Source organism: Cervus elaphus, chromosome 23, assembly GCF_910594005.1.
Source record: "Cervus elaphus chromosome 23, mCerEla1.1, whole genome shotgun sequence".
Lineage (NCBI taxonomy): Eukaryota > Metazoa > Chordata > Mammalia > Artiodactyla > Cervidae > Cervus > Cervus elaphus.
In genome coordinates this window covers 18,365,445-18,389,443 of record NC_057837.1, presented here as the reverse complement: position 1 = coordinate 18,389,443, position 23,999 = coordinate 18,365,445, and the positions used below count along the sequence as shown (strand labels likewise).

The 23,999-nt window shown below is 42.2% G+C and overlaps 1 protein-coding gene across 9 annotated transcripts in view; it reads left to right on the top strand.

The window, feature by feature from the left end:
- The first annotated feature begins 10,177 nt into the window (after positions 1–10,177).
- The window catches only part of CREM (cAMP responsive element modulator), a 65,804-nt gene continuing 51,982 nt past the window's right edge, over positions 10,178–23,999 (top strand). Inside the window, exons 1-2 of one of the 9 annotated variants that reach the window (XM_043883251.1) lie at positions 10,178–10,499; positions 19,515–19,614. In XM_043883251.1, the coding sequence (XP_043739186.1) occupies positions 19,571–19,614 (44 nt within the window). In that variant the 5' untranslated portion in view covers positions 10,178–10,499; positions 19,515–19,570. The remainder of the gene's footprint in view (positions 10,500–19,514; positions 19,615–23,999) is intronic. The other 8 variants (XM_043883253.1, XM_043883256.1, XM_043883258.1 and 5 more) reach the window with 8 other exon arrangements.

Below are 23,999 nucleotides of genomic sequence, written 5' to 3'. Positions count from 1 at the left end.
ACAACAAAAACACAATGCGCTGGGTTCCATTAAACAATAGAAGTTTGTTTCCTCACAGTTTCAGAGGCCAGAAGTCCAAGATCAAGGAGCCAGGGGGTTGGTTTCCTCGGAGGGCCATAAGAGGAGGAACGGTCCCAGGCCCCTTGCGCATGGCTTCCTTTCTCTCCACATGTCCACCCCTCTGTGCACACTGCTGGGATCTCTTTCTCTTCTTATGAGAAAACCGGTCATATGGGAATAGGTCCCCATGATAATGGCCTCATTTTAACTTAATCACCTCTTTGAAGACCTTAGCTCCAAATAGGATTACATTCAGATGTTATGGGGACGTACAAATTTGAGTAGGGAGACCCAATTCAGTCTAACATGGTGAAGAATGGAAATAGAGAGACCAGTTAGGATATTACTGCAGCGTTTCAGCAAAAGATACTATTGTTTTGGATTAGGGTTTTGAGCATAGAAGATAGAAGTGGATGGATTAGGGAATTATTTTAGAGGTAGCATAAATGGATTTGCCACTTTTTTTTTTTTTTTGGACCACATTCATGCTGCTTGCAGGGTCTTAGTTCCCAAACTAAGATCAAACCCAGGCACCCTCCCCAACCCATAGTAGAAGTGCAGAGTCTTATCCACTGTTGCTGCTAAGTCGCTTCAGTCGTGTCGGACTCTGTGAGACCCCATAGATAGCAGCCCACCAGGCTCTGCCGTCCCTGGGATTCTCCAGGCAAGGACACTGGAGTGGGTTGCCATTTCCTTCTCCAATCCATGAAAGTGAAAACTGAACGTGAAGTCGCTTCAGTCGTGTCCGACTCTTAGGGACCCCGTGGACTGCAGCCCACCAGGCTCCTCCGTCCATGGGATTTTCCAGGCAAGAGTACTGGAGTGGGGTGCCATTGCCTTCTCCTCTTATCCACTGGATACCAGGAAATTCCCAAGTTTGCCATTTCTAAGTGAGAGAAAGAAAAGTCTCAGGTATTATTATCAGATTTTTGGTCTAAGCAATGAGGCTGTGTGTGCTGAGATAAAGATTCTTTCCCTTAGACTATATTGCTCTCCTGAGCCAGGTTGAGGTGATTCTGTTTACATTAAAAAGGGTGGATTGTAACCCACCAGGCTCCTCTGTCCATGGGATTTTCCAGGCAAGAATACCTAGAATATGGCAAAAAAAGACTTTGGAACTTGATTTCTTTTTCACAGTCTCCTAACCATAAGTAAAGGAAATTTTAACAGCCTGGTCAGTAAACTCTGAAATTATTATTCTTCTGGAAGAAAACCCACGAGAAAAATCTTTGTTCTCCAGGCAAAGATTTCCTAGGTATGACACTGAAGGCTTGATTCACAAAATAGCAAATTAATTGATTGGATTTCTTCATCAATGCTTAAAACTTCTCTTCAAAGCCCATTATTAGGAAAATAAAGAGACAAGCTGAGACAGGGAGGAAATACTTAAAAAGCACGTACATAATAAGGACTTCTATTGGAATGTGTAAATAATTCTCAGAGACCAATGTTATAAAAAAAATTAAAATAAACAAAGGCCCTTCACATATGATATAGAGAAGGAAAATGAGCACATGAAAAGTTACTCAACTTAACATCCTTAGTCATTAGAGAAGTTGCAAATTAAAATGATGAGATACCTCTGCACAACTGCAGAATGGCTAATTGTGACATAATAAGAAATGTGTATTTAGGGTTTTCTTTGGCAATCCAGTGGTTAAGACTCCATGCTTCCATTGGAGGGGGCATGGGTTCCATCCCTAGTTGGGAAACTTAAGATACTTCACGCTGCATGACACAGTCAAAAAAGAAAAAAAAGAAATATGTTTGGTCACTGCCCCTGATTCCTGACACAAAGTTCCATGGGTCCCTTGGAATTTCCTGAGTGACAGAAGCATCTTCGGTGGCCTCCGGATAGCTTCAGGATGGAGGCTGGTCTCCAGGAAGACAAAGCCAGGATTTGAAGCTTGGAACTTCAAGCTTACAGTGAGGGAAGGGAGCTGACGTTCACCTGCACAATGCAGTCTCCATAAAAATCTTTAAACTGTGAGATTCTGAGAGTTTCCAGGTTGGTAACCACATCCTTGTGTTGGGCCTGGTAGGGTGGTTCAGTTCAGCCACTCAGTCATGTTCGAATCTTTGCAACCCCATGAACCGCAGCGCACCAGTCCTCCCTGTCCATCACCAACTCCCAGAGTTCACCCAAACTCATGTCCATTGAGTCAGTGATGCCATCCAACCATCTCATCCTCTGTCATCCCCTTCTTCTCCTGCCTTCAATCTTTCCCAGCCTTGGAGTCTTTGCAAATGAGCCAGCTCTTCACATGAGGTGGCCAAAGTAATGGAGTTTCAGCTTCAACATCAGTCCTTCCAATGAACACCCAGGACTGATCTCCTTTAGGATGCACTGGTTGGATCTCCTTGCAGTCCAAAAGACTCTCAAGAGTCTTCTCCAACACCACAGTTCAAAAGCATCAATTCTTTGGCACTCAGCTTTCTTTATAGTCCAACGCTCACATCCATACATGACTACTGGAAAAACCATAGCCTTGACTAGATGGACCTTTACTGACAAAGTAATGCCTCTGCTTTTTAATATGCTATCTATGTTGGTCATAACTTTCTTTCCAAGGAGTAAGTCTTTTAATTTCATGGCTGCAATCACCACCTGCAGTGATTCTGGAGCCCAGAAAAATAAAGCGAGCCACTGTTTCCCCATCTATTTGCCATGAAGTGACGGGACTGGATATCATGATCTTAGTTTTCTGAATGTTGAGCTTTAAGCCAACTTTTTCACTCTCCTCCTTCATTTTCATCAAGAGGCTCTTTAGTTCCTCTTCATTTCTGCCATAAGGGTGGTGTCATCTGCATATCTGAGGTTATTGATATTTCTCCCGGCAATCTTGATTCCAGCTTGTGCTTCCTCCAGCCCAGCTTTTCTCATGATGTACTCTGCATATAAGTTAAATAAACGCTGACAACATACAGCCTTGATGTACTCCTTTTCCCATATGGAACCAGTCTGTTGTTCCATGTCCAGTTCTAACGATTGCTTCCTGACCTGCATACAGATTTCTCAAGAGGCAGGTCAGGTGGTCTGGTATTCCCATCTCTTTCAGAATTTTCCACAGTTGATTGTGCTCTACACAGTTAAAGGCTTTGGCGTAGTCAATAAAGCAGAAATAGATGTTTTTCTGGAACTCTCTTGCTCTTTCAATGATCCAGTAGATGTTGGCAATTTGATCTCTGGTTCCTCTGTCTTTTCTAAAACCAGCTTGGACATGTGGAAGTTCATGGTTCACGTATTGCTGAAGCCTGGCTTGGAGAATTTTGAGCATTGCTTTACTAGCGTGTGAGATGAGTGCAATTGTGCAGTAGTTTGAGCATTCTTTGGCATTGCCTTTCTCTGGGATTGGAATTAAAACTGACCTTTTCCAGTCCTGTGGCCACTGCTGAGCTTTCCAAATTTGCTGATATATTGAGTGCAGCACTTTCACAGCATCATCTTTCAGGATTTGAAATAGCTCAACAGGAATTCCATCAGCTCCACTAGCTTTGTTTGTAGTGATGCTTCCTAAGGCCCACTTGAGTTGACATTCCAGGATGTCTGGTTCTAGGTGAGTGAGCACACCATTGTGATTATCTGGGTCATGAAGATCTTGTTTGTACAGTTCTTCTGTGTATTCTTTCCACATCTTCTTAATATCTTCCGAGTCTGTTAGGTCCACACCATTCCTGTCCTTTATTGAGCCCATCTTTGCATGAAATATTCCCTTGGTATCTCTAATTTTCTTGGAGAGATCTCTAGTCTTTCCCATTCTACTGTTTTCCTCTATTTCTTTGCATTGATTGCTGAGGAAGGCTTTCTTATCTCTCCTGGCTATTCCTTGGAACTCTGCATTCAAATGGGACTATCTTTCCTTTTCTCCTTTGCCTTTCGCTTCTCTTTGTTTCACAGCTATTTGTAAGGCCTCCTTACGCAGCCATTTTGCTTTTTTGCATTTCTTTTTCTTGGGGATGGTCTTGATTCCTGTCTGCTGTACAATGTCACGAACATCTGTCCATAGTTCATCAGGCACTCTATCAGCTCTAGTCCCTTAAATCTATTTCTCACTTCCACTGTAAAATTATAAGGGATTTGATTTAGGTCATACCTGAATGGTCTATTGGTTTTCCCCACTTTCTTCAATTTAAGTCTGAATTTGGCAATAAGAAGTTCATGATCTGAGCCACAGCCAGCTCCGGGTCTTGTTTTTGCTGACTGTATAGAGCTTCTCCATCTCTGGCTGCAAAGAATATAATCAACCTGATTTCTATGTCGACCATCTGGTGATGTCCATGTGTAGAGTCTTCTCTTGTGTTGGTGGAAGAGGGTGTTTGCTATGACCAGTGCGTTCTCTTGGCAAAACTCTATAGCCTTTGCCCTGCTTCATTCTGGCATACCCCAGCTCCAAGGGACAGAAGAAGCTCCTGCACTGGGACCCTTCCAGACCTATGTGTCTCTTCATCTAGCTAATCTCTGTATGCTTTATCATTTTGTTAATTTTAAAAATTTATTTAGTTATGGCTGTGCTGTCTTCACTGCTGTGAGGGCTCTTCTCTAGTTGCGACCAGTGGGGGCTATTCGCTAGTTGTAGTGTGCTGGCTTCTCATTACAGTGGCTTCACTTGTCATGGAGCCCAGGGTCTAGGATGTGTAGGCTTCTGTACTTGCAGCTCCCGGGCTCTAGATCACAGGTTCAGTAGTTGTGGCACCCGGGCCCAGTTGCTCTGAGGAATGTGCGATCCTCCCGGATCAGAGATCAAACTCATGTTTCCGGCATTGGCAGGTGGATTCTTACTCACACACAAAAACCTGATGATCATAGGGATTGCAGGCTTCTTCAAGCTATTGCATTTTGTTAAGGTTTCTTTTATCATTTAAATGAATGTTTCCAAATTCTGCATGCTTACAACAAAGTTTCAGAAGTCCCCAAATGAACCTTCACTCAGCCAGACTTGGTAACTAGTACTGAATTATAAGTAGTGCCTCGGTGTGGGATGGCTGGGTTTCCAGTCATAGTGTTCTAGTCTCTATTACAAAAATGTTACATTTTATTTTAGGAAAATCAAGTATCCACATGATGGCACTATAACCTACAAAATAAGAGGCTGTCAGTTTATGAAGATCAAGGGTTTCCCAGGTGGCATTAGTGGTAAAGAATGTGCCTGCCAGTGCAGCAGACCAAGAGACCAGGGTTTGATTCCTGGGTCAGGAAGATCTCCTGGAGAAGGAAATGGCAACCCACTCCAGTATGCTTGCCTGGAAAAATTCCATGGACAGAGGAGCTTGGCAGGCTGTAGTCCACGGGGTGCAAAAGAGTCAGACACAACTTAGTACTTGTCAGTAGCAGCAAGGACCTGGCAAATTCTAGTTGTTGTTGTTTAGTTGCTAAGTCGTGTCCTACCTTTGTGACCCCATGGACTGCAGCACACCAGGCTTCCCTATCCTTCACTATCTCCTGAGTTTGCTCAAATTTATGTCTACTGAATCAGTGATGCCACCCAACCATCTCATCCTCTGTCCTCCCTTTCTCTTCCTGCCCTCAATCTTTCCCAGCATCAGGGTCTTTTCTAATGAGTTGGCTCTTCTCATCAGGTGGCCAAAGTATTACAGCTTCAGCTTCAGCATCAGTCCCTCCAATGAATATTCAGGACTGATTTCCTTTAGGATTGACTGGTTTGATCTCCTTGCAGTCCAAGGGACTCTCAAGAGTCTTCTCCATTATCACAACTCAAAAACATCAATTCTTTGGTGCTCAGCCTTCTTTATGGTCCAACTTTCACATTCATACATAATTACCAGAAAAACCATAGCTTTGACTATATGGACATTTGTCAGCAAAGTAATGTCTCTGTATTTTAATAAACTGTCTAGGTTTGTCATAGTTTTAAGTTTTTTAATTTTAAACTCTAGTTAAAATACTTTTTATTGATGGAGCATGCATATATATAAGGCATTTTAGAGACTTCCCTGGTGGTTAAGAATATGCCTTCCAATGCAGGGGACATGAGTTCCATCCCTGGTTGGGGAACTGAGATCCCACATGCCTCAGGGCAACTAAACCTGCATGCCATAACTACTGAGCCAGAGAGCCCTGAGGGAAACCAAAATTTCCCCATTCCGTGATCCAGAGCCAATTCAGTCAATTAAATAGATCTTAAAAAAAAACAATAAGGCATTTATATACAAAATAATATAGATATCATTTCCCTTGTGTTCTACAGAGAGGCACTGGCTAATCTTTCATTTCAAGCACATTTTTCACATGGTTCATTTGAAACAGGATCTTATTCTATTCCTCATCTTTTTAGAAAACAGTTATTAATCATCTTTAGCACATGGCCCTGATCTGGATAAGAAGAACAAAAGCAGGTGAACAGCTATGTAAGAGCCTAATATGAAGATGCAACTGTATTGGGAGCTACTTAATGTGTTACCCATAGTATCATTTCTCCCTATTATTGAATTAAGGAATAACTCAGAAGTTATCAGGGAAGCTGCATTGGATAAGACAGATGTCATCATGGAGTTTACATTCTGGCAAGGGAGATGGGCTTTAAATACATGATGATATAATTACTTAGTTAAACTTATGATAAGTGTTACAAAAGATAAATCTAATAAAATGAGAATACATAAATGGTTAAAGGCGCTGAATTCAATCTGCGAAGTAAAGGGAAGCTTCACTGAACAAGACACAGTGAGCTGAGCTCTGAAGGATGAATAGACATTAACTAAGAACAAAGAAAAGGGAAAAGCATAACAGTCAGAGGGAATGGGCATGTGCAAAGGGCCTGCAGTGGCCTGTTACAGGAAGTAAGAGCATGAAAAAAATCCATCCTATCTTGATTATCATCAGTCAAGAGTTAGTTAAGGACATTTTATCACCAATTCATTAATCTCTGAATTTGAACATAACATCAAATTTATAGATTACCTATATTCTAAAAGTTTGATGAGAAATTAATTGTTTAGAAGGAAAAATACTTTCCCATGACAAAAACGGTAGAAATAATAGTACCATGAAGCCTATTTAACCCATAAGGTAATTTCTATTGACTGTTTTCCTTGAAGTCTGTTCTCCATAAATAATTTTTTTGAATTGCCCTTTTACAAAATAACTGGACTATTCTATTTAAAATATCAAGGTTAAGAAAGAAAAGGTTGAAGAATAGTTCCAGAATAAAGAGATATAAACAGATAAGTGCAATGCATGACTCTATATGCGATCATGGATGGGCTGCTGCTGCTAAGTCACTTCAGTTGTGTCCGACTCTGTGCAGCCCCATAGACGGCAGCCCACCAGACTCCGCCGTCCCTGGGATTCTCCAGGAAAGAACACTGGAGTGGGTTACCATTGCCATCTCCGATCATGGATGGGAGAAGACAGTTATTGAGAATAATGTTGGGAAAATAGATAAAACTTGAATATAAGTCACAGATCAAGCCTAGGATACCATGATAGGAGAGAGCCACCTATCTTGGGCACAGAATTTATGATGGCACAAGAACTCAGTAATCAAAATAAATGACATTTGAATGTAATATTTAAAAAGAATATTTAATGCAAAAATTGATAATGAACATGATTAGACTGCAATATCCTTGACTGCAAGGATATTGAATATTTAATGATTTAATGGCTTCCTGTGACTTGTCAGATAAACAAAGCTAACACTAGTGAAAGTGGTTTTAATCAGCTATCGACTATGCACTTGCGTGCTAAGTTGCTTCAGTTGTGTCCAACGCATTGTGACTCTATTGACTGTAGCCTGACAGTCTCCTCTGTCCATGGGATTCTCCAGGCAAGAATACTGGAGTGGGTTGCCATGTCCTCCTTCAGGGGATCTTCCTGATTCAGGGATCGAACCTGTGTCTCCTAAGTCTCCAACATTGGCAGGCAGATTCTTTACCACTCAGCCACCAGGGAAGCCCCCTACCTACTACAGCAATAGAGAGAAAGAGTCTAGCATGAACTGAATTCAACATCAATTTCAGAGAGGCAATTGAGTGTTTTAAAGGAAAATGGAAGAATAGGGAGGGACTGAGAAGAGTCAGGAAAGTGATCAATTACAAAAAGCCAAAAGGCAGGATTGGGTCACTTGGATCTATTTGGGCATATTAAGTGGGTGGTGCTTATGGAAGCTCCTAAGGATACAAGAATAGTTGCTTTCGAACTGAGGTGCTGGAGGAGACTCTTGAGAGTGCCCTGGACTGCAAGGAGACCAAACCAGTCAATCCCAAAGGAAATCAACCCTGCATATTCACTGGAAGGACTGAGGCTGAAGAAGCTGAAGCTCCCATACTTTGGCCACTTGATTCGAAGAGCCAACTCACTGGAAAAGATCCTGATGCTGGGAAAGACTGAAGGCAAAAGGCGAAGGGGGCAGCAGAGGATGAAATGGCTGGATAGCATTACCTACTCAATGGACATGAACTTGAGCAAATTCCGGGAGATAGTGGAAGACAGAAGAGCCCAAAGCGTCACAGTTGCAGAGTCCACAGGATCCCAAAAGTTGGTCACTACTTAGCAACTGAACAACAACAGGGAAACAGGCTCTGTCTTGAGTTGTCACTGGAACGGGCTGCAAATTCTTTTCAGCCCCCTCTGACTCATATTTGTATTTGAAACCCTCTGTCTGATGGATTCTATCTACTTCTATTTCTTTTCTTTTTTCTTTTTTTTTAAATGATGGATTCTATCTACAAAGAATGTATAGTTTGTTTTAAAAAATTTAGTGATAAACAAGTAGGTGGAGAACAATGTTTTGGGAAGGAGAGTGATCACAAATCCCCATAAATCACTGGAAGCTAAAGATCTATTCTTCCAGCACATGGTCAACCTTGACCAAAACAAAGGTTATGACTTTTCAGGTTTAGCATTCTGGTCTTTTTTTCCTTCTCATTTCTTCTAATGGCTCTCTCTCTCTTTTTTTTTTTTTTTGAACTAAAATGAGCTTCATTGATTACTTAAGAATAAATACCCTGTGCCAGCCTTACCTCAGCACACACAGAAAAAGGACTTGGTTAACTTTTCTATTAGCTTTGTAATGTCCCTCAATTTTAACAGGAGGAGGAGACAGGCATCGACTATTGTCCTGGAAGAATTTCAAAGCTCAGCCAATGTGGAAAGGAGGACGTGAACTGGCCAGGTTATTACCTTCTCATCTCTGCTAGCAGGCATTTACTGCTGACAGTAGGTCGGAATGGCCATAATCTAACACTGAACAGTTCAGGATCCTCCCCTTCTGGGATAACCGCACTGGGATCCTGCTGCTGCCGCTGCTGCTGCTAACTCACTTCAGTCGTGTCCGACTCTGTGCGACCCCATAAACGGCAGCCCACCAGGCTCCTCCGTCCCTGGGATTCTCCAGGCAAGAGTACTGGAGTGGGTTGCCATTGCCTTCTCCGCACTGGGATCCTACTACTTCTCAAAGCTGCCCTTCTCCACCTGCACTACGTGGCTTATGCTCTTATTTTCTTTACTCAGCAACTTTTCAAATAGTGTCCTTGACGGCAGTTCTCGGTGTGACCCACTCCTGAGAACCTAAGGTCGGGCGTTGGGTCACCGTTACAACAGGGTTCCTGGTATACCACAGGTGACCGTTTCATCGGCCGGGACCGCCCCTATTACTAGAAAACCCCGGGTTTCCAGCTAGACGAAAACGAAACTCTGTCCTCTTCCAGGAGGGGGTTTCGCTTGTTACCAAAAAGCCTTCCTGTCCTCCGTCAAATCACCAAATGGGGACCCCGGCACCCTGACAAGGTCGCCGAGGATGGGCGGCGGGCTGGGCCTCCGGGGCTCGTGACCGGCGGCGGCGGGGTGGTGTGCGTAGGATGCGCTCCCGGGCCTCGCCTGGCAGCTGGGGACAATCCAGAGGGAAGCCACTTCGGCACACACAACGGCACCACCTGGGTTAGCAGTTTCCAATGGATTGACTTCCGGGAGCAGGTGCCACTAGGCAACTTCCGGTTTCTTCTGCACCTCCTCGGAACCCGCCTACAACGCGGCCCTCTTCCCCGCCCAGCCTACTTCCTTCTCCCGGCCCCGCCCCTGGCCCCTCCTCCCCACCTCAGACCCCTCCTCCCAGTCCGCCCTCAGGCCCCGCCCCTCATCCCCCTCCCCACCTCCCCGTTCCATTCAATTGTTGGATTGTCGGCGCTGCACTCCCACCGGCGGCCGGCAGGGGGCGGGGTTCGAGCGTGGATTTCCCCGGCGTCCCCTGGGCAGGGACAGGCGCGGAGCGGGGCGGGCGGGTGGACGCGCGGACTCCAGGTCGCGAGCGGGCGGGCGACTGCGACGCCGCGTTGGGTCGCGCTCGGCGGGGAGGCCGCGGCCGCATCAGCGCTGACGTGGGGCGACGTGGGCCGGCGGCTGTCCCGGTGGGGCTCGTCGTCCCACCTCCTCGCGTCCGTAAGCAGTGACGAGGTCTGCTACGTAAATCGCTTCGCTGCGGGTAAGTGGCGCGCCGGCCGGCGGGATCCGCGGGGCCTGAGGCGGCGGCGCCGGAGCGGGGGCGGGGCGGGGCGGAGCGGGTAGCCGGGGGCCGTTTGCCCCGCGCACCTCAAGGGCTTTTTCCGAGGGGCCGCCGCTCCGGCTCCGGAGAGGGGAGGGCAGGCGGGCGACGCGGATCGGTCGGCTTCGCTCGCTCGCTGGAGCCGCCGCCCCCGATCCTCGCGACTCGAGACAGACCGAGCGGTGCTTCTGGAAGGCACGCCACCTTCCTTCCCCGTGCCCCGCTGGCGCCGGGAGCAGCCAGCCCGGCGACCGCGGTCCTGACCGCGGACTCAGAGGGACGAGCGTCCGCGGACATCTTCACCGCTCTCCCCGCCGGTCGCGGATCCCTAGTGTGAGCGGCTTCCCTCTCTTCGCGGCTCGGGCAGCGGCGGTCGGCCGGCCCGTGGGTGAGCGATGCCGCCCGGCGGAACCAGCTCGGCCCACACCGCTGGCCCCGTAACCGAGCGGCTCACCAAAGCGGCTTCCGAACACCTCTGGCTTCCCCGCCGCATTCGCCGGGCTCCTGGGAGTGCAGCCACCCTCCCTGGAAGTAAACACAAACTGAGATGCGCAGGGCTGGAGGTCCAAGGTGAAGACTGTGTTAGAAGACAGGAAGGTCGTGTTCTCTGGTTGTTCCCCTGTGGGTACCACATCTTTGGCCTAGTCTCCATGCTGCTTTTGAATAACAAGCTGCTTTCTCCTCATAAGTCACAGTCTTTGAATCTTTGAACTTAAAAGGAACTTTTTCTCACTCAGTTCAGTTCAGTCGCTCAGTCGTGTCCGACTCTGCAGCCCCATGGACTGCAGCAAGCCAGGCTTCCCTGTCCATCACCAACTCCCGGAGCCTACTCAAACTTACGTCCATCGTGTCGGTGATGCCATCCAGCCATCTCATCCTCTGTCGTCCCCTTGTCCTCCCGCCTTCAATCTTTCCCAGCATCAGGGTCTTTTCCAGCGAGTCAGTTCTCGCATCAGGTGGCCAAAGTGTTGTAGTTTCAGTTTCAGCGTCAGTCCTTCCAATGAATATTCAGGACTGATTTTCTTTAGGATTGACTGCTTGGCTCTCCTTGCAGTCCAAGGGACTCTCTAGAGTCTTCTCCAACACCACAGTTCAAAAGCATCAGTTCTTCGGTGCTCAGCTTTCCACTACAGAAAGGCAATCTGCAAACAATGTGTTTTGGCCTTTTTATAAGAAGTAGTTAAAAATACTGATGTCTAAAGAGCTACTTGGTGATCCAGACATAGTTTTTGAGAAGATATTTCAATGGGTTTGATCCTGGATAAGTAAACATTGAGAGCATTGTCATGTTAAGTGATGGTAATGACACAGACATTTTTGGTGCATCTGTAAAATAGTTAAGAGTAAGCTAATGCTTGCGCAATTACTTGCTCTTCAATCTGGAGTTGCTTTGGTGAGTGTGAAGTTGTAATTACACGGATGTTTTGTGTACACATTTTGTAAGAGTGTATGAATAAATTTTTATTGAATGTGTAAACAAAGAGGAGTGCTTTAGTCTTTCTGTTTCCCTGTTGCCCCAGAAGCTTTCCTGAAATCTGGTGAATTTAACAAATTCCAGATTCCATAGACTAGTTTCCTACTGACGCAAATCATTGTATGATTAAAATATGAAATCATGTTTAGAATTATGGACATTTTATGAGTAGTAGGGAAGAGTTTCAGGTTAACATACAAAAGGAGTCCTGAGTGAATCTTTTATCAGTATAAACATATATTCCTGATCCTGTTTTCTCCACCATCGTGTTCTCTACAATATTGGGCCAGTTCAGCTGGGGAATGTGCTCAAGTGTCTTGGCCTATTTAGATAAACTTTGAAAAATAAAACTGAACAATGCAAACACTTAACAACTGCACCGTTGATGTTTTGACATGCAATCAGTATTGGTCATTAAGTAAATAAACCTGAAATGTCATTGAATCCTGTTAACTGTTTCTACTTAATGGGACTGCTATTGACCCATATAAAAGTCAACTTTGAGAAGAGTTAGGATCCTACGTTGAATCCAGTTTCAATATTATCAGTACAGGTATATACGTTGTAAAAATATAGATTTCAGGGTAAGTGTTTCTCATCCATTGTACATATGTAGGTAACTTTGAAGGAACTGAGTTATACATTTTAAATAATTTTGTTAATTCCCTTTTAAAGCACACAAAGTATGTAAAATACTTTTTACCATGAGAATTGTACAATAAACAGTGCCCTGTTTTTAAATCTTTCATTCATGGGTTTTCTTTTAATGATGCCATAGGATATCCAGTAGAAAATAAGAATGAAGAGAATAACCTAAGGATGACATTACTGGGGATTTATCTTAATATTACTCATGAAGACAAGTTGAGTCTTACGGTATAATTCAGTTATAGCAAATTTTAAAAATATCTATTTTGCAAATCTCTTGACTGACCATCCCAGGAGCATTACAGGAAATTACTGGCAAGGTGCATGCAAAACAGTTTTGAAAAGAAGCATGGGCTGGTAAGGTTATTTGGAACTGTTTAAAATAACTGTCTCACTGGTGAGGAAGAATGCTTGCCTCCAAGAAAACCTTACTAGCAACTTTTTGTGAGGCTCTCCTGAAGTCTCTCTCCCCAAATGAGAAGCAGCTTCACGCACACTTTCTGAACAGTGAACAGGCCAATCAAATGTCAAAATGAAATCCTGCTAAATTTTAACAGTGGGGTTCATGTGATTCTGATATTTTTACTTTTGAGGATTCCTGAAAATAAACTCAGTTTCTTAAAAGTTATCTTAGTGAACGTTTTTGGTTTTGTTTTTTTTTTTAAACTCAGCAGACTTAAAATTAGAACATCCTAACTCAGAATATCAAATGCCATAGAGTTTTGCTCACATTCTCAAACAGCTTCAATTTTTTTCCACTGGTAGCACAAAAATTATCTTTTTCCACCTAGAAATGCTTAGTAATTTATAGCATAGCATTGATTATCATGAAAGTTTCCAGCTCTGGCATTGGGACAGCTATGTATCATGCATAAAGACACTTGGGATGCTTTTTCATTTGTTAAAATTATCGGAGGAGTGAAGTTTAACTTATTTAGACATGTGTCTGCACTTGGACACTAATTTTGTTCGTATATGCAAGATAGGACCAAGCTGAGTATCACAACATTGAAATTCATGTCTATAAACTTTAGCTAATTCCAGTGTCTTACCTACTCTTGCCCTGATTTACTAGTTAGTGGTCAATGCAGTTGTACTTTATATGTAGGTAGGTGTTTTGAAATATACCTAAAGTGCAGCAATGGAGCATGCTGTTGAAAAACCCTACAGTGATTATTAGTCAAGCAATAACTTCCCCCAAAGATTGAAAGTTTTGTTTCCTTTCATGAATTGGGGCCATGGCAGGGAAGGGAGCCATGATTACTTGTATTTCATTTTTCGTTTCCTCCTTAGCAGCAGATTCTGCTGTTCATTGACTGAAATAGACAAAAGCAGGCACCAGGGGGGAATGAATTGAGAATGAGATGCTTGAATAATTTTTAATCCTCTGGTGATTTTAGTAAAGAGTTAATATTTCTTAAATAATAATAGGTATCTGAGGTGGCTCTGTGGTAAAGAATCTGCCTGCTAATGCAGGAGACATGGGCTCAGTCCCTGGGTTGAGTAAGATCCCCTGGAGGAGGAAATGGCAACCCACTCCAGTATCCTTGCCTGGGAAATTCCGTGGAGAGGGGTAGCCTGGAGGCCTGCAGCCCATGGATCACAAAGAGTCTGACACACCTGAGTGAGCATGCATACACACGTAATAGGTATCTGAAGCAATTAAACTGGGTGGTCTTGAATCTGTATTAGAATGCTGCTTGATTTTCTGAGTGATTCATGTTCAAAATAGTGAAGACAGTATTTACAAGTGTTTCAAATAATTATTCACAAAAACTATTCCTGACCGCTTGTATTTTTACAGAGAAGTATAAAAATTGTTATTTGAAACTTATTCTAATTTTGCTCACAAAGATTACAAAAAGTTAAAAGTGGCATGATTTCCTGTTACTACTGTATTTTTTGTTTTTCCTGTACTCATCTTCACCTAAAAATACATAATAATCACAGGCTCATCCCTGTGAACTTCACATATATGGCTTTTGGTATTGACTCTTGAACAACATGGGGGTTAGAGGCGCCAACCCCTGAATATCCCCATATACTTTTTGACTCCCCTAAACCTAACTGCTAATAGCCTATTATTGACCAGAAACCTCACCAATAACATAAACAGTCAATTGAAATGTATTTTGTATGTTATATGTATTATATACTATATTCTTAAAGAAGCTAGAGAAAAGAAAATGTTATTTAGAAAACCATAAGGAAGAGAAACATTTATAGGACTCTACTGTATTTATCAGTACTATAAATTGACAAGAGGAATCATTTGTCAGTACATCAATACTATCTTAGATGATACAAATCACTGTAGCTGTTATATGTATTCCTAACACTAGACATCAAAAATGAAAAGATAATATGAAAAGAAATTTAGTTTCATTTATAGATATAATGATTCATGCATTGACAGTGGCACAGTAGCCTAGGCCATACACTAATGAATGAATCCTTATAGAAATTTATGGCATATAATATTACAGTCATTTATAATACAGTATTGGACACATTGTTACATTAAAAAACAAAACACTCACCTATCATGACAGTTTTTCCAATTATGAGAGTGAAGCATACTGTATGGTCATGTAACCCTCTGAAAGTTATGAAACAGTAAGAAAACTAATACATTGTATTAAGTGCCTACCACTCACCTTATGCCTATGTTCAGCTAGATTAGAATCTCCATATATTTTATGCATTCATGACATACCTTTTTTAAAAAAAATATTTTCAATATTTGTAGGCTATGAGTTGCACCTGAGAGTTTTTTCAAATTGTTGCCTGTTTCCCCCAAATTTCCAATATATCTATTGAAAAGAATCCGCATATAGGTGGACCCACGCTGTTTCAATACTGTATTGTTTAAAGGTCAACCGTACTTCTCTTTTCTAGCTAGCCTGCCCTTCCCCAACTTTTTAATTGACTTGGTTGAGAAGAACCAGCTTTACGTTATGAACTTCATAGTCTTCTCCTGTCTTCTTCCAAACCTTACTGTTGCTACTTAAATCATAGTTAACCTGTGAGGGTCTCCTACTTTCCTGAAGAGATAAAATCTTTCTTCAACCACAGCCCAAGAAACAGATTGTACATTCCTATGTTCTCTCTTTGCCTGCTTCTGTTAGAGGTGCACCACCGTTTATTCCACATTCTTTTCATCTTGACCATGCTCATTGTAATGGGACTTCAGTTTTGTCTCTCTTGCAAAAACCATAGTCCAGTAAGGGCTAGAACTCAAGTTGACGCCCAGTCAGCCTGCAGTGCTATGCTGTTTAGATCTCATACTGGGCTGCCATGTATGACCATTAGACCGCACTGCCTCCTCGGGACCTGGGGCCAGACAAAGGAAGCGGGAGTGAAGGCAGAGGATGCCCAGATACGGTGCCTGGGGCCATGGTGACGTCAGCCTCCAACTGAGATAAAAAATATAGCAGGAAGGGAGATGTAGAGCAAAGGAGTTGAGGTTAGTTTTAAATATTTCAGGCTTGAGAATCTGTGAACAAACTGTTGAGAGATGTCAAATTGGCAGATACATACAGGCCCAGATGGCACTGGTGGTACTGCCAATAAAAGAGACAAAAGTTCAATCCCTGGGTCAGAAGGAGTCCCCTGGAGGAGGAAATGGCTACCCTCTCCAGTATTCTTGCCTGGAAAATTCCATGCACAGAGGAGCTTTCATGGCGTTGCAAAAGAGTCGGATACTCCTGAGCATTCAACCAGAGAGGGGTCAGGCTGGAGGTGAGATGTGAGACTCATCTAGCAAGGATGAAGCAGTCTTGAGGGAGAGTGTGGCTGTTTTTGTGACTGGGAGCATGGAAACACCAACCCTTAAAGAGTGGGCCAAAGGAGACTGGGGCAAAGGACTGGATAACTTGGCAGGGAAGCTTGAATTTGGTGCCCTGAAGAGTTCAAGGAGGACAAAATTTGACGAGTAGGAGATGCTGTTAGGTGTATTAAGGAAGATAGAGACTAAAAACCATTGCTTTGGATGTGGCAAGCAGGTGGTCACTGATGACTTCTTAGAGAGTATTGGGAATGAAATAATTCTTTGATGAGCCTGAGTCAGGATCAGGTTTACCTGATGGTCACTGTTCTGTTGTGAGGTTAATCATTTTCTCTCTTGATGTCTGGTGGTAGGGGTGGCAGGAAGTTGGGAAGAGGAAATGGGTGGCTGGTCCTGGGACTTGATCAAATGCCTTTTTCTACTCGAGTTCCAAATGATAATGTATTGCTTACTCAGAAATTAAACTCAAGAAAATGGTATTTCCAAGAGAAATTGGGAGTGACTTCTCCCCTCTTAGATGGTGTCATGTTATTGTTGTTCAGACGCTCAGTCGTCACGCTTTGCAATGTCCTGGACTGCAGCGCGCCAGGCTTCCCTGTCCTTCACCATCTCCCAGAGTTTGCTCAAACTCATGTCCATTGAGTCAATGATGCCATCCAACCATCTCATCCTCTGTCGTCCCCTTCTCCTCCAGTCCTCAGTCTTTCCCACCATCAGGGTCTTTTCCAATGAGTCGGCTCTTCACATCTGGTGGCCAGAGTACTACTGGATGGTGTCATGCCCATCATCATTATTCAGATAATATTATCATTATTCCTTGCTTAAATGTCTGTCTTCCTCATTAGAATCCAAGCTCCTGGAGATCAGAGACATTTTATTGTCTGGGTGCCTAGCACAAGGGCTGGCGTACCTTGGGTGCCAATTTATTTATTGTGCTAAGTCGGTTCAGTCGTGTCTGACTCTTTGCAACCCTATGGACTGGAGCCCACCAGGCTTCTTCTGTCCATGGGATTTTCCAGGCAAGAGTGCTGGAGTGGGGAGAGGGGAGGAGAGGGTGAGATGTAGGGAAAGAGTAACATGGAAACTTACATTACCATATGTAAGATAGATAACTGAAGGGAATTTGCTGCATGGCTTGGGAAACTCAAACAGGGCCTCTGTATCAACCTAGAGGGGTGGGATGGGGCGGGAGAGGGGAGGGAGGTTTAAAAGGGAGGGGAGATACGTATATCTATGGCTGGTTCACGCTGAGGTTTTTCAGAAAATGACAAAATTCTGTAAACAATTATCCTTCTATTAAAAAAAGGGCTGGAGTGGGTTGCCATTTCCTTCTCCGGGAGGATCTTCCTGACCCAGGGACCGAACCTTGGTTTCCTGTATTGCAGGCAGTCTCCTGCACTGCAGGTGGATTTTTTACCAACTGAGCCACTGGGGCAGCCTGGTTGGGGTGGGGGTGGGGTTTGGTTCCAATGCCCTACCATTTCTCATCCCTGTTGTAGAGTGGGGGCAGGTGGTAACAATAATCATTGTCCTGGTGCCCCTAGTGCGGGGTGGCACACCTGCCTCCCAACTCAGTTTCCAAATTGGGTGGGATGGTGTAACATCATTACAAAGGGACCATTATGAGGGAGCCCTGAAAAATAGCCTGTTTGTGGCAGAGCACCCATTGCTGGCATAGACGCCCAGGAGGAACTTAGGAATGCCAGTGTTTGCCTTTTCAAATCTAAAATAAATTGAGAGCTCACTGCTCTCCTTTGGTCTTTTTCTTTGTCGATTTTATTTCATTCAGCATGTGGAGGGCTTCCCTGGTGGCGCAGTGGTAGAGAATCCACCTGCCAGTGCAGGAGACACAAAAGATGCAGGTTTGATCCCTGAGGGAGGAGGAAATGGCAACCCACTCTAGTGCTTTTGCCTGGAGCATTCCATGGACAGAGGAGCCTGGCAGGCTGCAGTCCATGTGGTCGCAAGGAGTCAGACACGACTGAGCACAGCGCAGCAGCAGCAGCGTGTCAGATGTGCATTTTAAGGAGATAGTAGTGAAAAAAAATGGAGTTTAATTTCTACAGTGTCTAAAACAGCTTTTTATTTTTTTTTGTTTTTTTTTAAAATTTTATTTATTTTTTTAATTAGTTGGAGGCTAATTACTTCACAACATTTCAGTGGGTTTTGTCATACAGTGATATGAATCAGCCATAGATTTACACGTATTCCCCATCCTGACACCCCCTCCCACCTCCCTCTCCACCCGATTCCTCTGGGTCTTCCCAGTGCACCAGGCCCGAGCACTTGTCTCATGCATCCCACCTGGGCTGGTGATCTGTTTCACGATAGATAGTATACATGCTGTTCTTTTGAAATATCCCACCCTCACAATCTCCCACAGAGTTCAAAAGTCTGTTCTGTATTTCTGTGTCTCTTTTTCTGTTTTGCATATAGGGTTATCGTTACCATATTCCATATATATGTGTTAGTATGCTGTAATGTTTTAAGGAGATAGTAGTAAAAAAAAATGGAGTTTAATTTCTACAGTGTCTAAAACAGCTTTTTAAAATAGACTGAAGGCTGTCAGAGGAGATTCTAAAGGACAAATTACTATTTTGTTTGGAGTTAAAATTTTTTAACAAGACCCAGTTTTGAAGTTAAGGTATATGAAAAACAGTTGACAAATTTGTTTTCAGTGAAATGAAATTTGAGAAAATGATAATTCATTCAGTTTATTAAGTGTTTATTATCATTGTAAAATAGAGCTGATAGAAGCATGTTGCAGTGTGTATTACATGATTCAAACAGCACTGCTCTGTTCAATAGAAAATCATCTGATAAATAGCACACAATTTAATTTTTCTGAAATTTTTTTTCCTCCGAAGATAAGGAAATTGGGTAGAAGTAAGTTTGAAAAAGAAAATACAAACATTTTCAGCTTTCTATGCTTTTTTTTTTTTTAATTTTATGGAACTAGGGTATTTTGTTGTAGTTGTGAGAGATTTTAATTTTTTTTAAATAAAATCTTATGATCTCCCAATTCAACATTATAATTTTACTGCAGGATAAATACAGAAGAAAACAGGAAGGAGCAAAGCATTGATTATAAATGTCTTAATAATGAGCAGATGTGGCAGGAAAAAATATATGAAGACAAATCTAAGGTAGGTGGATATGTTATTTTTCTATTCTTTTGAAAGTTCTTAGCTTAAAATTAAAATGGATAAATTAATGGTGTGTGTATATATGTATATGTGTTTGTGTATCTATATGGGTGTGTGTGTGTGTGTGTGTGTGTGTGTGTGTGTGTGTATATTTACAATAAAACTATAATAGTATGTACCCAAATTGCTCAGCTCTTAAATTAGGGAGTTTGTCGTCTACTATGAGTTGTGCTAGGCAACATAGGAGTTGAGTGGTCACTCATGGTCAGCTCGTTCTAAGTGCTGGCCTTTTCAGTTACAAACGAGATGGTATATACGGAAGTGGACAGAGTTTTCATTTTCATTCTTGCCTTTAGTCAACACCTGTACCTAAAGTTGTAAAACAGCACATCTCTACCAATGTTTTCTGGAAATCCAAATATTATTTTTCAGATTTTGTTTTAGTTATTTTCAGAGACATTCTGGTTCATCAGTTGGATCTAGCAGCCAAAAGTAAATGAATTTTTCATGACAGTTTTTATAAAACTGTTTAAAAAGACATAATAAAAACAACTTTAATCATTTTTCCTTTTGTTGCTGAATTCTGTTTTTTAAGCAGGTGAAAAAGTTTTGCATGGATAAATATAGTTGCTCTGCAGTATAATTTGTCTTTGCAAATTGGATACAACTAAGATTTTCAAAGTTATTAATTGTACACTTTAATTATAACTAGGAAGCTACTTTTATTTTTCATTTAGATATTTTTGGCTTGTATGTCTTTTCTTTGTTTCTTTCTTTCTTTTTTTTTCTTCCTTTCTTTAAAGAATATCTTCCTGGGTACCTAGAATAGAATTCTTCAAAAATGTTTTTCCTTTTTCTTCTCATTTTTTCTTCTTTTTAAATATCTTGTGTGTGCTTGGTACATAGATATGCCAAAATAACTTTGGTCATTAATTATCTCAATATTTCTATAATTATAAAAACATAATTTTTACAAATATACTCCTTTGTATTCATTTCTTCCAAGTGTGTTATATAAATCATATATAAACAGTACTGTACTGTTTGCTGTAGTTCAGTATTTTGGGGAGTTTTTGAAATATGACATAGATGTTCTACTGAAAACCTAGAAAATAACAGAGTAACCCACAAATACAATTCTACCCACACTAAAGGTAGTTCACCCTAGAAGACTTTGAAAACTGTGCAACTGTGTGGATCCTGTTCTTTTAAAACAATGATTATATTAACATTTGTTAAAATAAATCCCAACTTTTCAAAACATGTTGGGATAACATTTACTTTTCTACTGAAGAAGAGAATGGTTTGTTAATAAATAAAGATTTCAGAAGAAATATTTAACTTTCATAAGAAAAGAATGTTGCTACTACCATTAATCATTTATAAGTTTAAATATGCCCATGTTAGCAAATCCTTATCTGTTCTTTAGAATTGTAGACCAAATGTTTGCCAGTATTTTGCTTACTTGTAGATTATAGTGCTTAATGGACTTTTAACTTTTTTTTCATTTTTATCATTTTGTATGTGTTTATTTTTAAATATTCCATAATTTCTATTTCCTAATTGGTCTTTTTCTCATTTGTATTTAAGATTGAAATATTATATAATTAATTAATATACAGATTATTAATACTAGTACAACTGTTTTTAAAATTTGGTATAGAAAGTGAGATTTGGGGGGAAATATCATATGATTCACCTCTTTAATTTTTGCTATAAAGTAGGTAAGTGAACAGTGCAAGATTAAAATGGGTCTTTCTCTTACACTTGGTAAACAAATTCCATTGAAACTAGTTGAGACTGATTTACAGATATTAGTGTTGATATGTGTCATTTCCATCTGAGGTCCGGGCCCTTTATTTCCTGCTGGATTAGTGTCTGAAAATGCCCAGTACAGTGCCTGACCCAAGTTGAGCACTTCAATGTTAGTTGAATCTTCTGCCCCGAGTCTTGGTCTGGGGTTGGCTTTTAGTGGGTTTAGGAGAGGAGTTGGGTATAGATCAGCAGAATGAACTTATTTGAAGATGACAGGCTGTGTAAATTGGTAGCGCTGACCTTGCTCTTCTGTAGATTTTTACTTTCAAATAAATTGATTTAGTAACAAACTTGGACTGAATGACATGCACTGGGCCCTGTACAAGGCACTGCAGGAGAATAAAACCGGATAAAATCAGAGTGTGTACATCCTCCTGTGAAAGGCAAGGCCCATCTGAGTGGAGACTGGACAGTAGTGGCAGCATACTGAGAAGCACACCATTTTTGTAAGACGTGTCTACACGGGGATACTGCTCAGGGTGCCAGCTGTGGAAGGAACCCTGGAGTCATGAACACCGGACCTCCTGTTCACCCGCTGTCATGCAGTCTTCTGTGAGCCCTGGAGAAAGACACCGAATCTCTCTGAACCTCCTTGTTATTATTTTAACACCTGACAGTCATATAGTCTTCTGGAATAGTTGATTAATTAATTCCCTTAATGATTATGGTAGATTCTATTCTAGGCACTGGGAATACATTGAAATCTAAGGTGTTGTGTCTGTTCCTCACACTGTTGCTAGAACTTTGTGGACAGATGAATATGCTAGACAAGTGCTGAAATGGAGGGATTGCACAAGATGCTTTGGGAACTCAGGACAGAATAATTCTGCCCAAGGCTATCAGAATAGACTTTTTAAAGATGGTGTCCTTGATCCAGACTTCGAAGAATGAGTAGAAATGTGTCCATTGGACAAAGAAAGACTGAAGGGCATCCGAGGAAGAGAGAAGTACAGATATAGAAAATTAGAATTGAGGAAATAAGATGTGTATTCGACCAAAGACCTGGCTCGTAAGGAGGCTGGAATGCAGAATGTGGGAAGGAATGGAGTGACTGGAGATGAGGCTGTAAAGGTAAAGTGAGCTTATGTTGTGAGAGAGATTGAATGGCAGTTTGGTTTGGTCATTGAGAATATGCTTTGGGAAAAGACCTCGGTTCGAAACCTGGCTTTGCTACTCAATCCCTTTGTGGAAAATCAGATTCTAAACCTCTTTATGCCTCCTTTTCCTCACCTCTATAAGAAGAACTAACTATATTGCCCTTTAGAAGTTGTTAAGGATGAAAACCAGCAGGCTCCTGCATGCCTCACCAGGTTGTCCACTGTAGTCAGCTACTCTGTTTTCCAAACATGCTCTGTATTTTCCTTCCTCTCTTGGTTGTCCTGTTCTTTTCTACCCTCTCCTTCTTCAGCGTACAACTCATATGGTCCCATCCTCAGGTCTATTTCAGTTTTCCTGTGTTTCACAAAGCATTTCATACATAGCATCCTTCACACAATTTGTGTTCATTACGGGTCTAACCAATAGCATTTACGAATAAGCTAAGTTTTCCTCAAATTTTAATAGCTATCACAATCTCTTAAATATAAAAATTAGACCCCTTAGAAAGTTTGAGGCAAAGTGTCTGCCTGTAGTGCCGGGAGACCAAGGTTTGATCCCTGGGTTGGGAAGATCCCCTGGAGAGGGAAATGGCAACCCACTCCAGTACTCTGTCCTGGAAAATTCCATGGACTGAGGAGCCTGGTAGGCTACAGTCCGTGGGGTCGCGAAGAGTCGGACACGACTGAGCAACTTCACAGGCCAGAAAGTTTGAATCAGTAGGTTTGGGGTCAAGCCTGGGGATCTGCTTTTTTTTCTCTTTACAGGTGTGTTTGTCAATTCCAAGACAGGTTGTCTGAGGACTCTTGGAGAATCTAAGGCCCAAGTGGAGAACAGTGTCTTTGAGAGCAAGGATTGTGACGTACCCACTTTTGTACTCTCAGGGTCTGTCATGTAAATGGTGCTAAATGAATGTTTCTGAAAGGGAAAGGCCTTTCAGAGGGTAATGTTTGAGTGGAGACTCAAGTTCTTGACAGAACCTGAAGAGCTTTTAATAAAGGTATAAGAAGAAGCAGAAGACAACATCTCTCACACTCTTCCCAAACCACTTCTGCTAGGACTTGCTTTGTGGGAAAAGGGTTTGGGATAGTTCTTTTGGAAAATGCTGTTGACTGGATCTGCATCATCCTTCCCAAGTCAAACTGGAATAGTCAAGCTTCAGAGAAAGTTCTGCGGCCAAGAAACCCTTTTAATCCCAGATATTTTAAACTCTGACCAAGCGTTTTTCCTGTTACACTCTTTCCCAGATAATACCTTTTCATATCCTGCAGAATCAAATGTTCTAGGTATTCTCCTTGGAAACTGCTCACAAGCAAAAGTGGAACCTCAGGAATTGGCAGTTTTTGCAGGGGGATGGCCTCTGCTTACCTAGAATTAGAAGGTCCATGCTGGGAAATAATAAGAGATAAAAGAATTGGGGAATGTTGAGGGAAAGACATCTTTTCATTGTAGACTCTAGATTTTTATAATTGCTC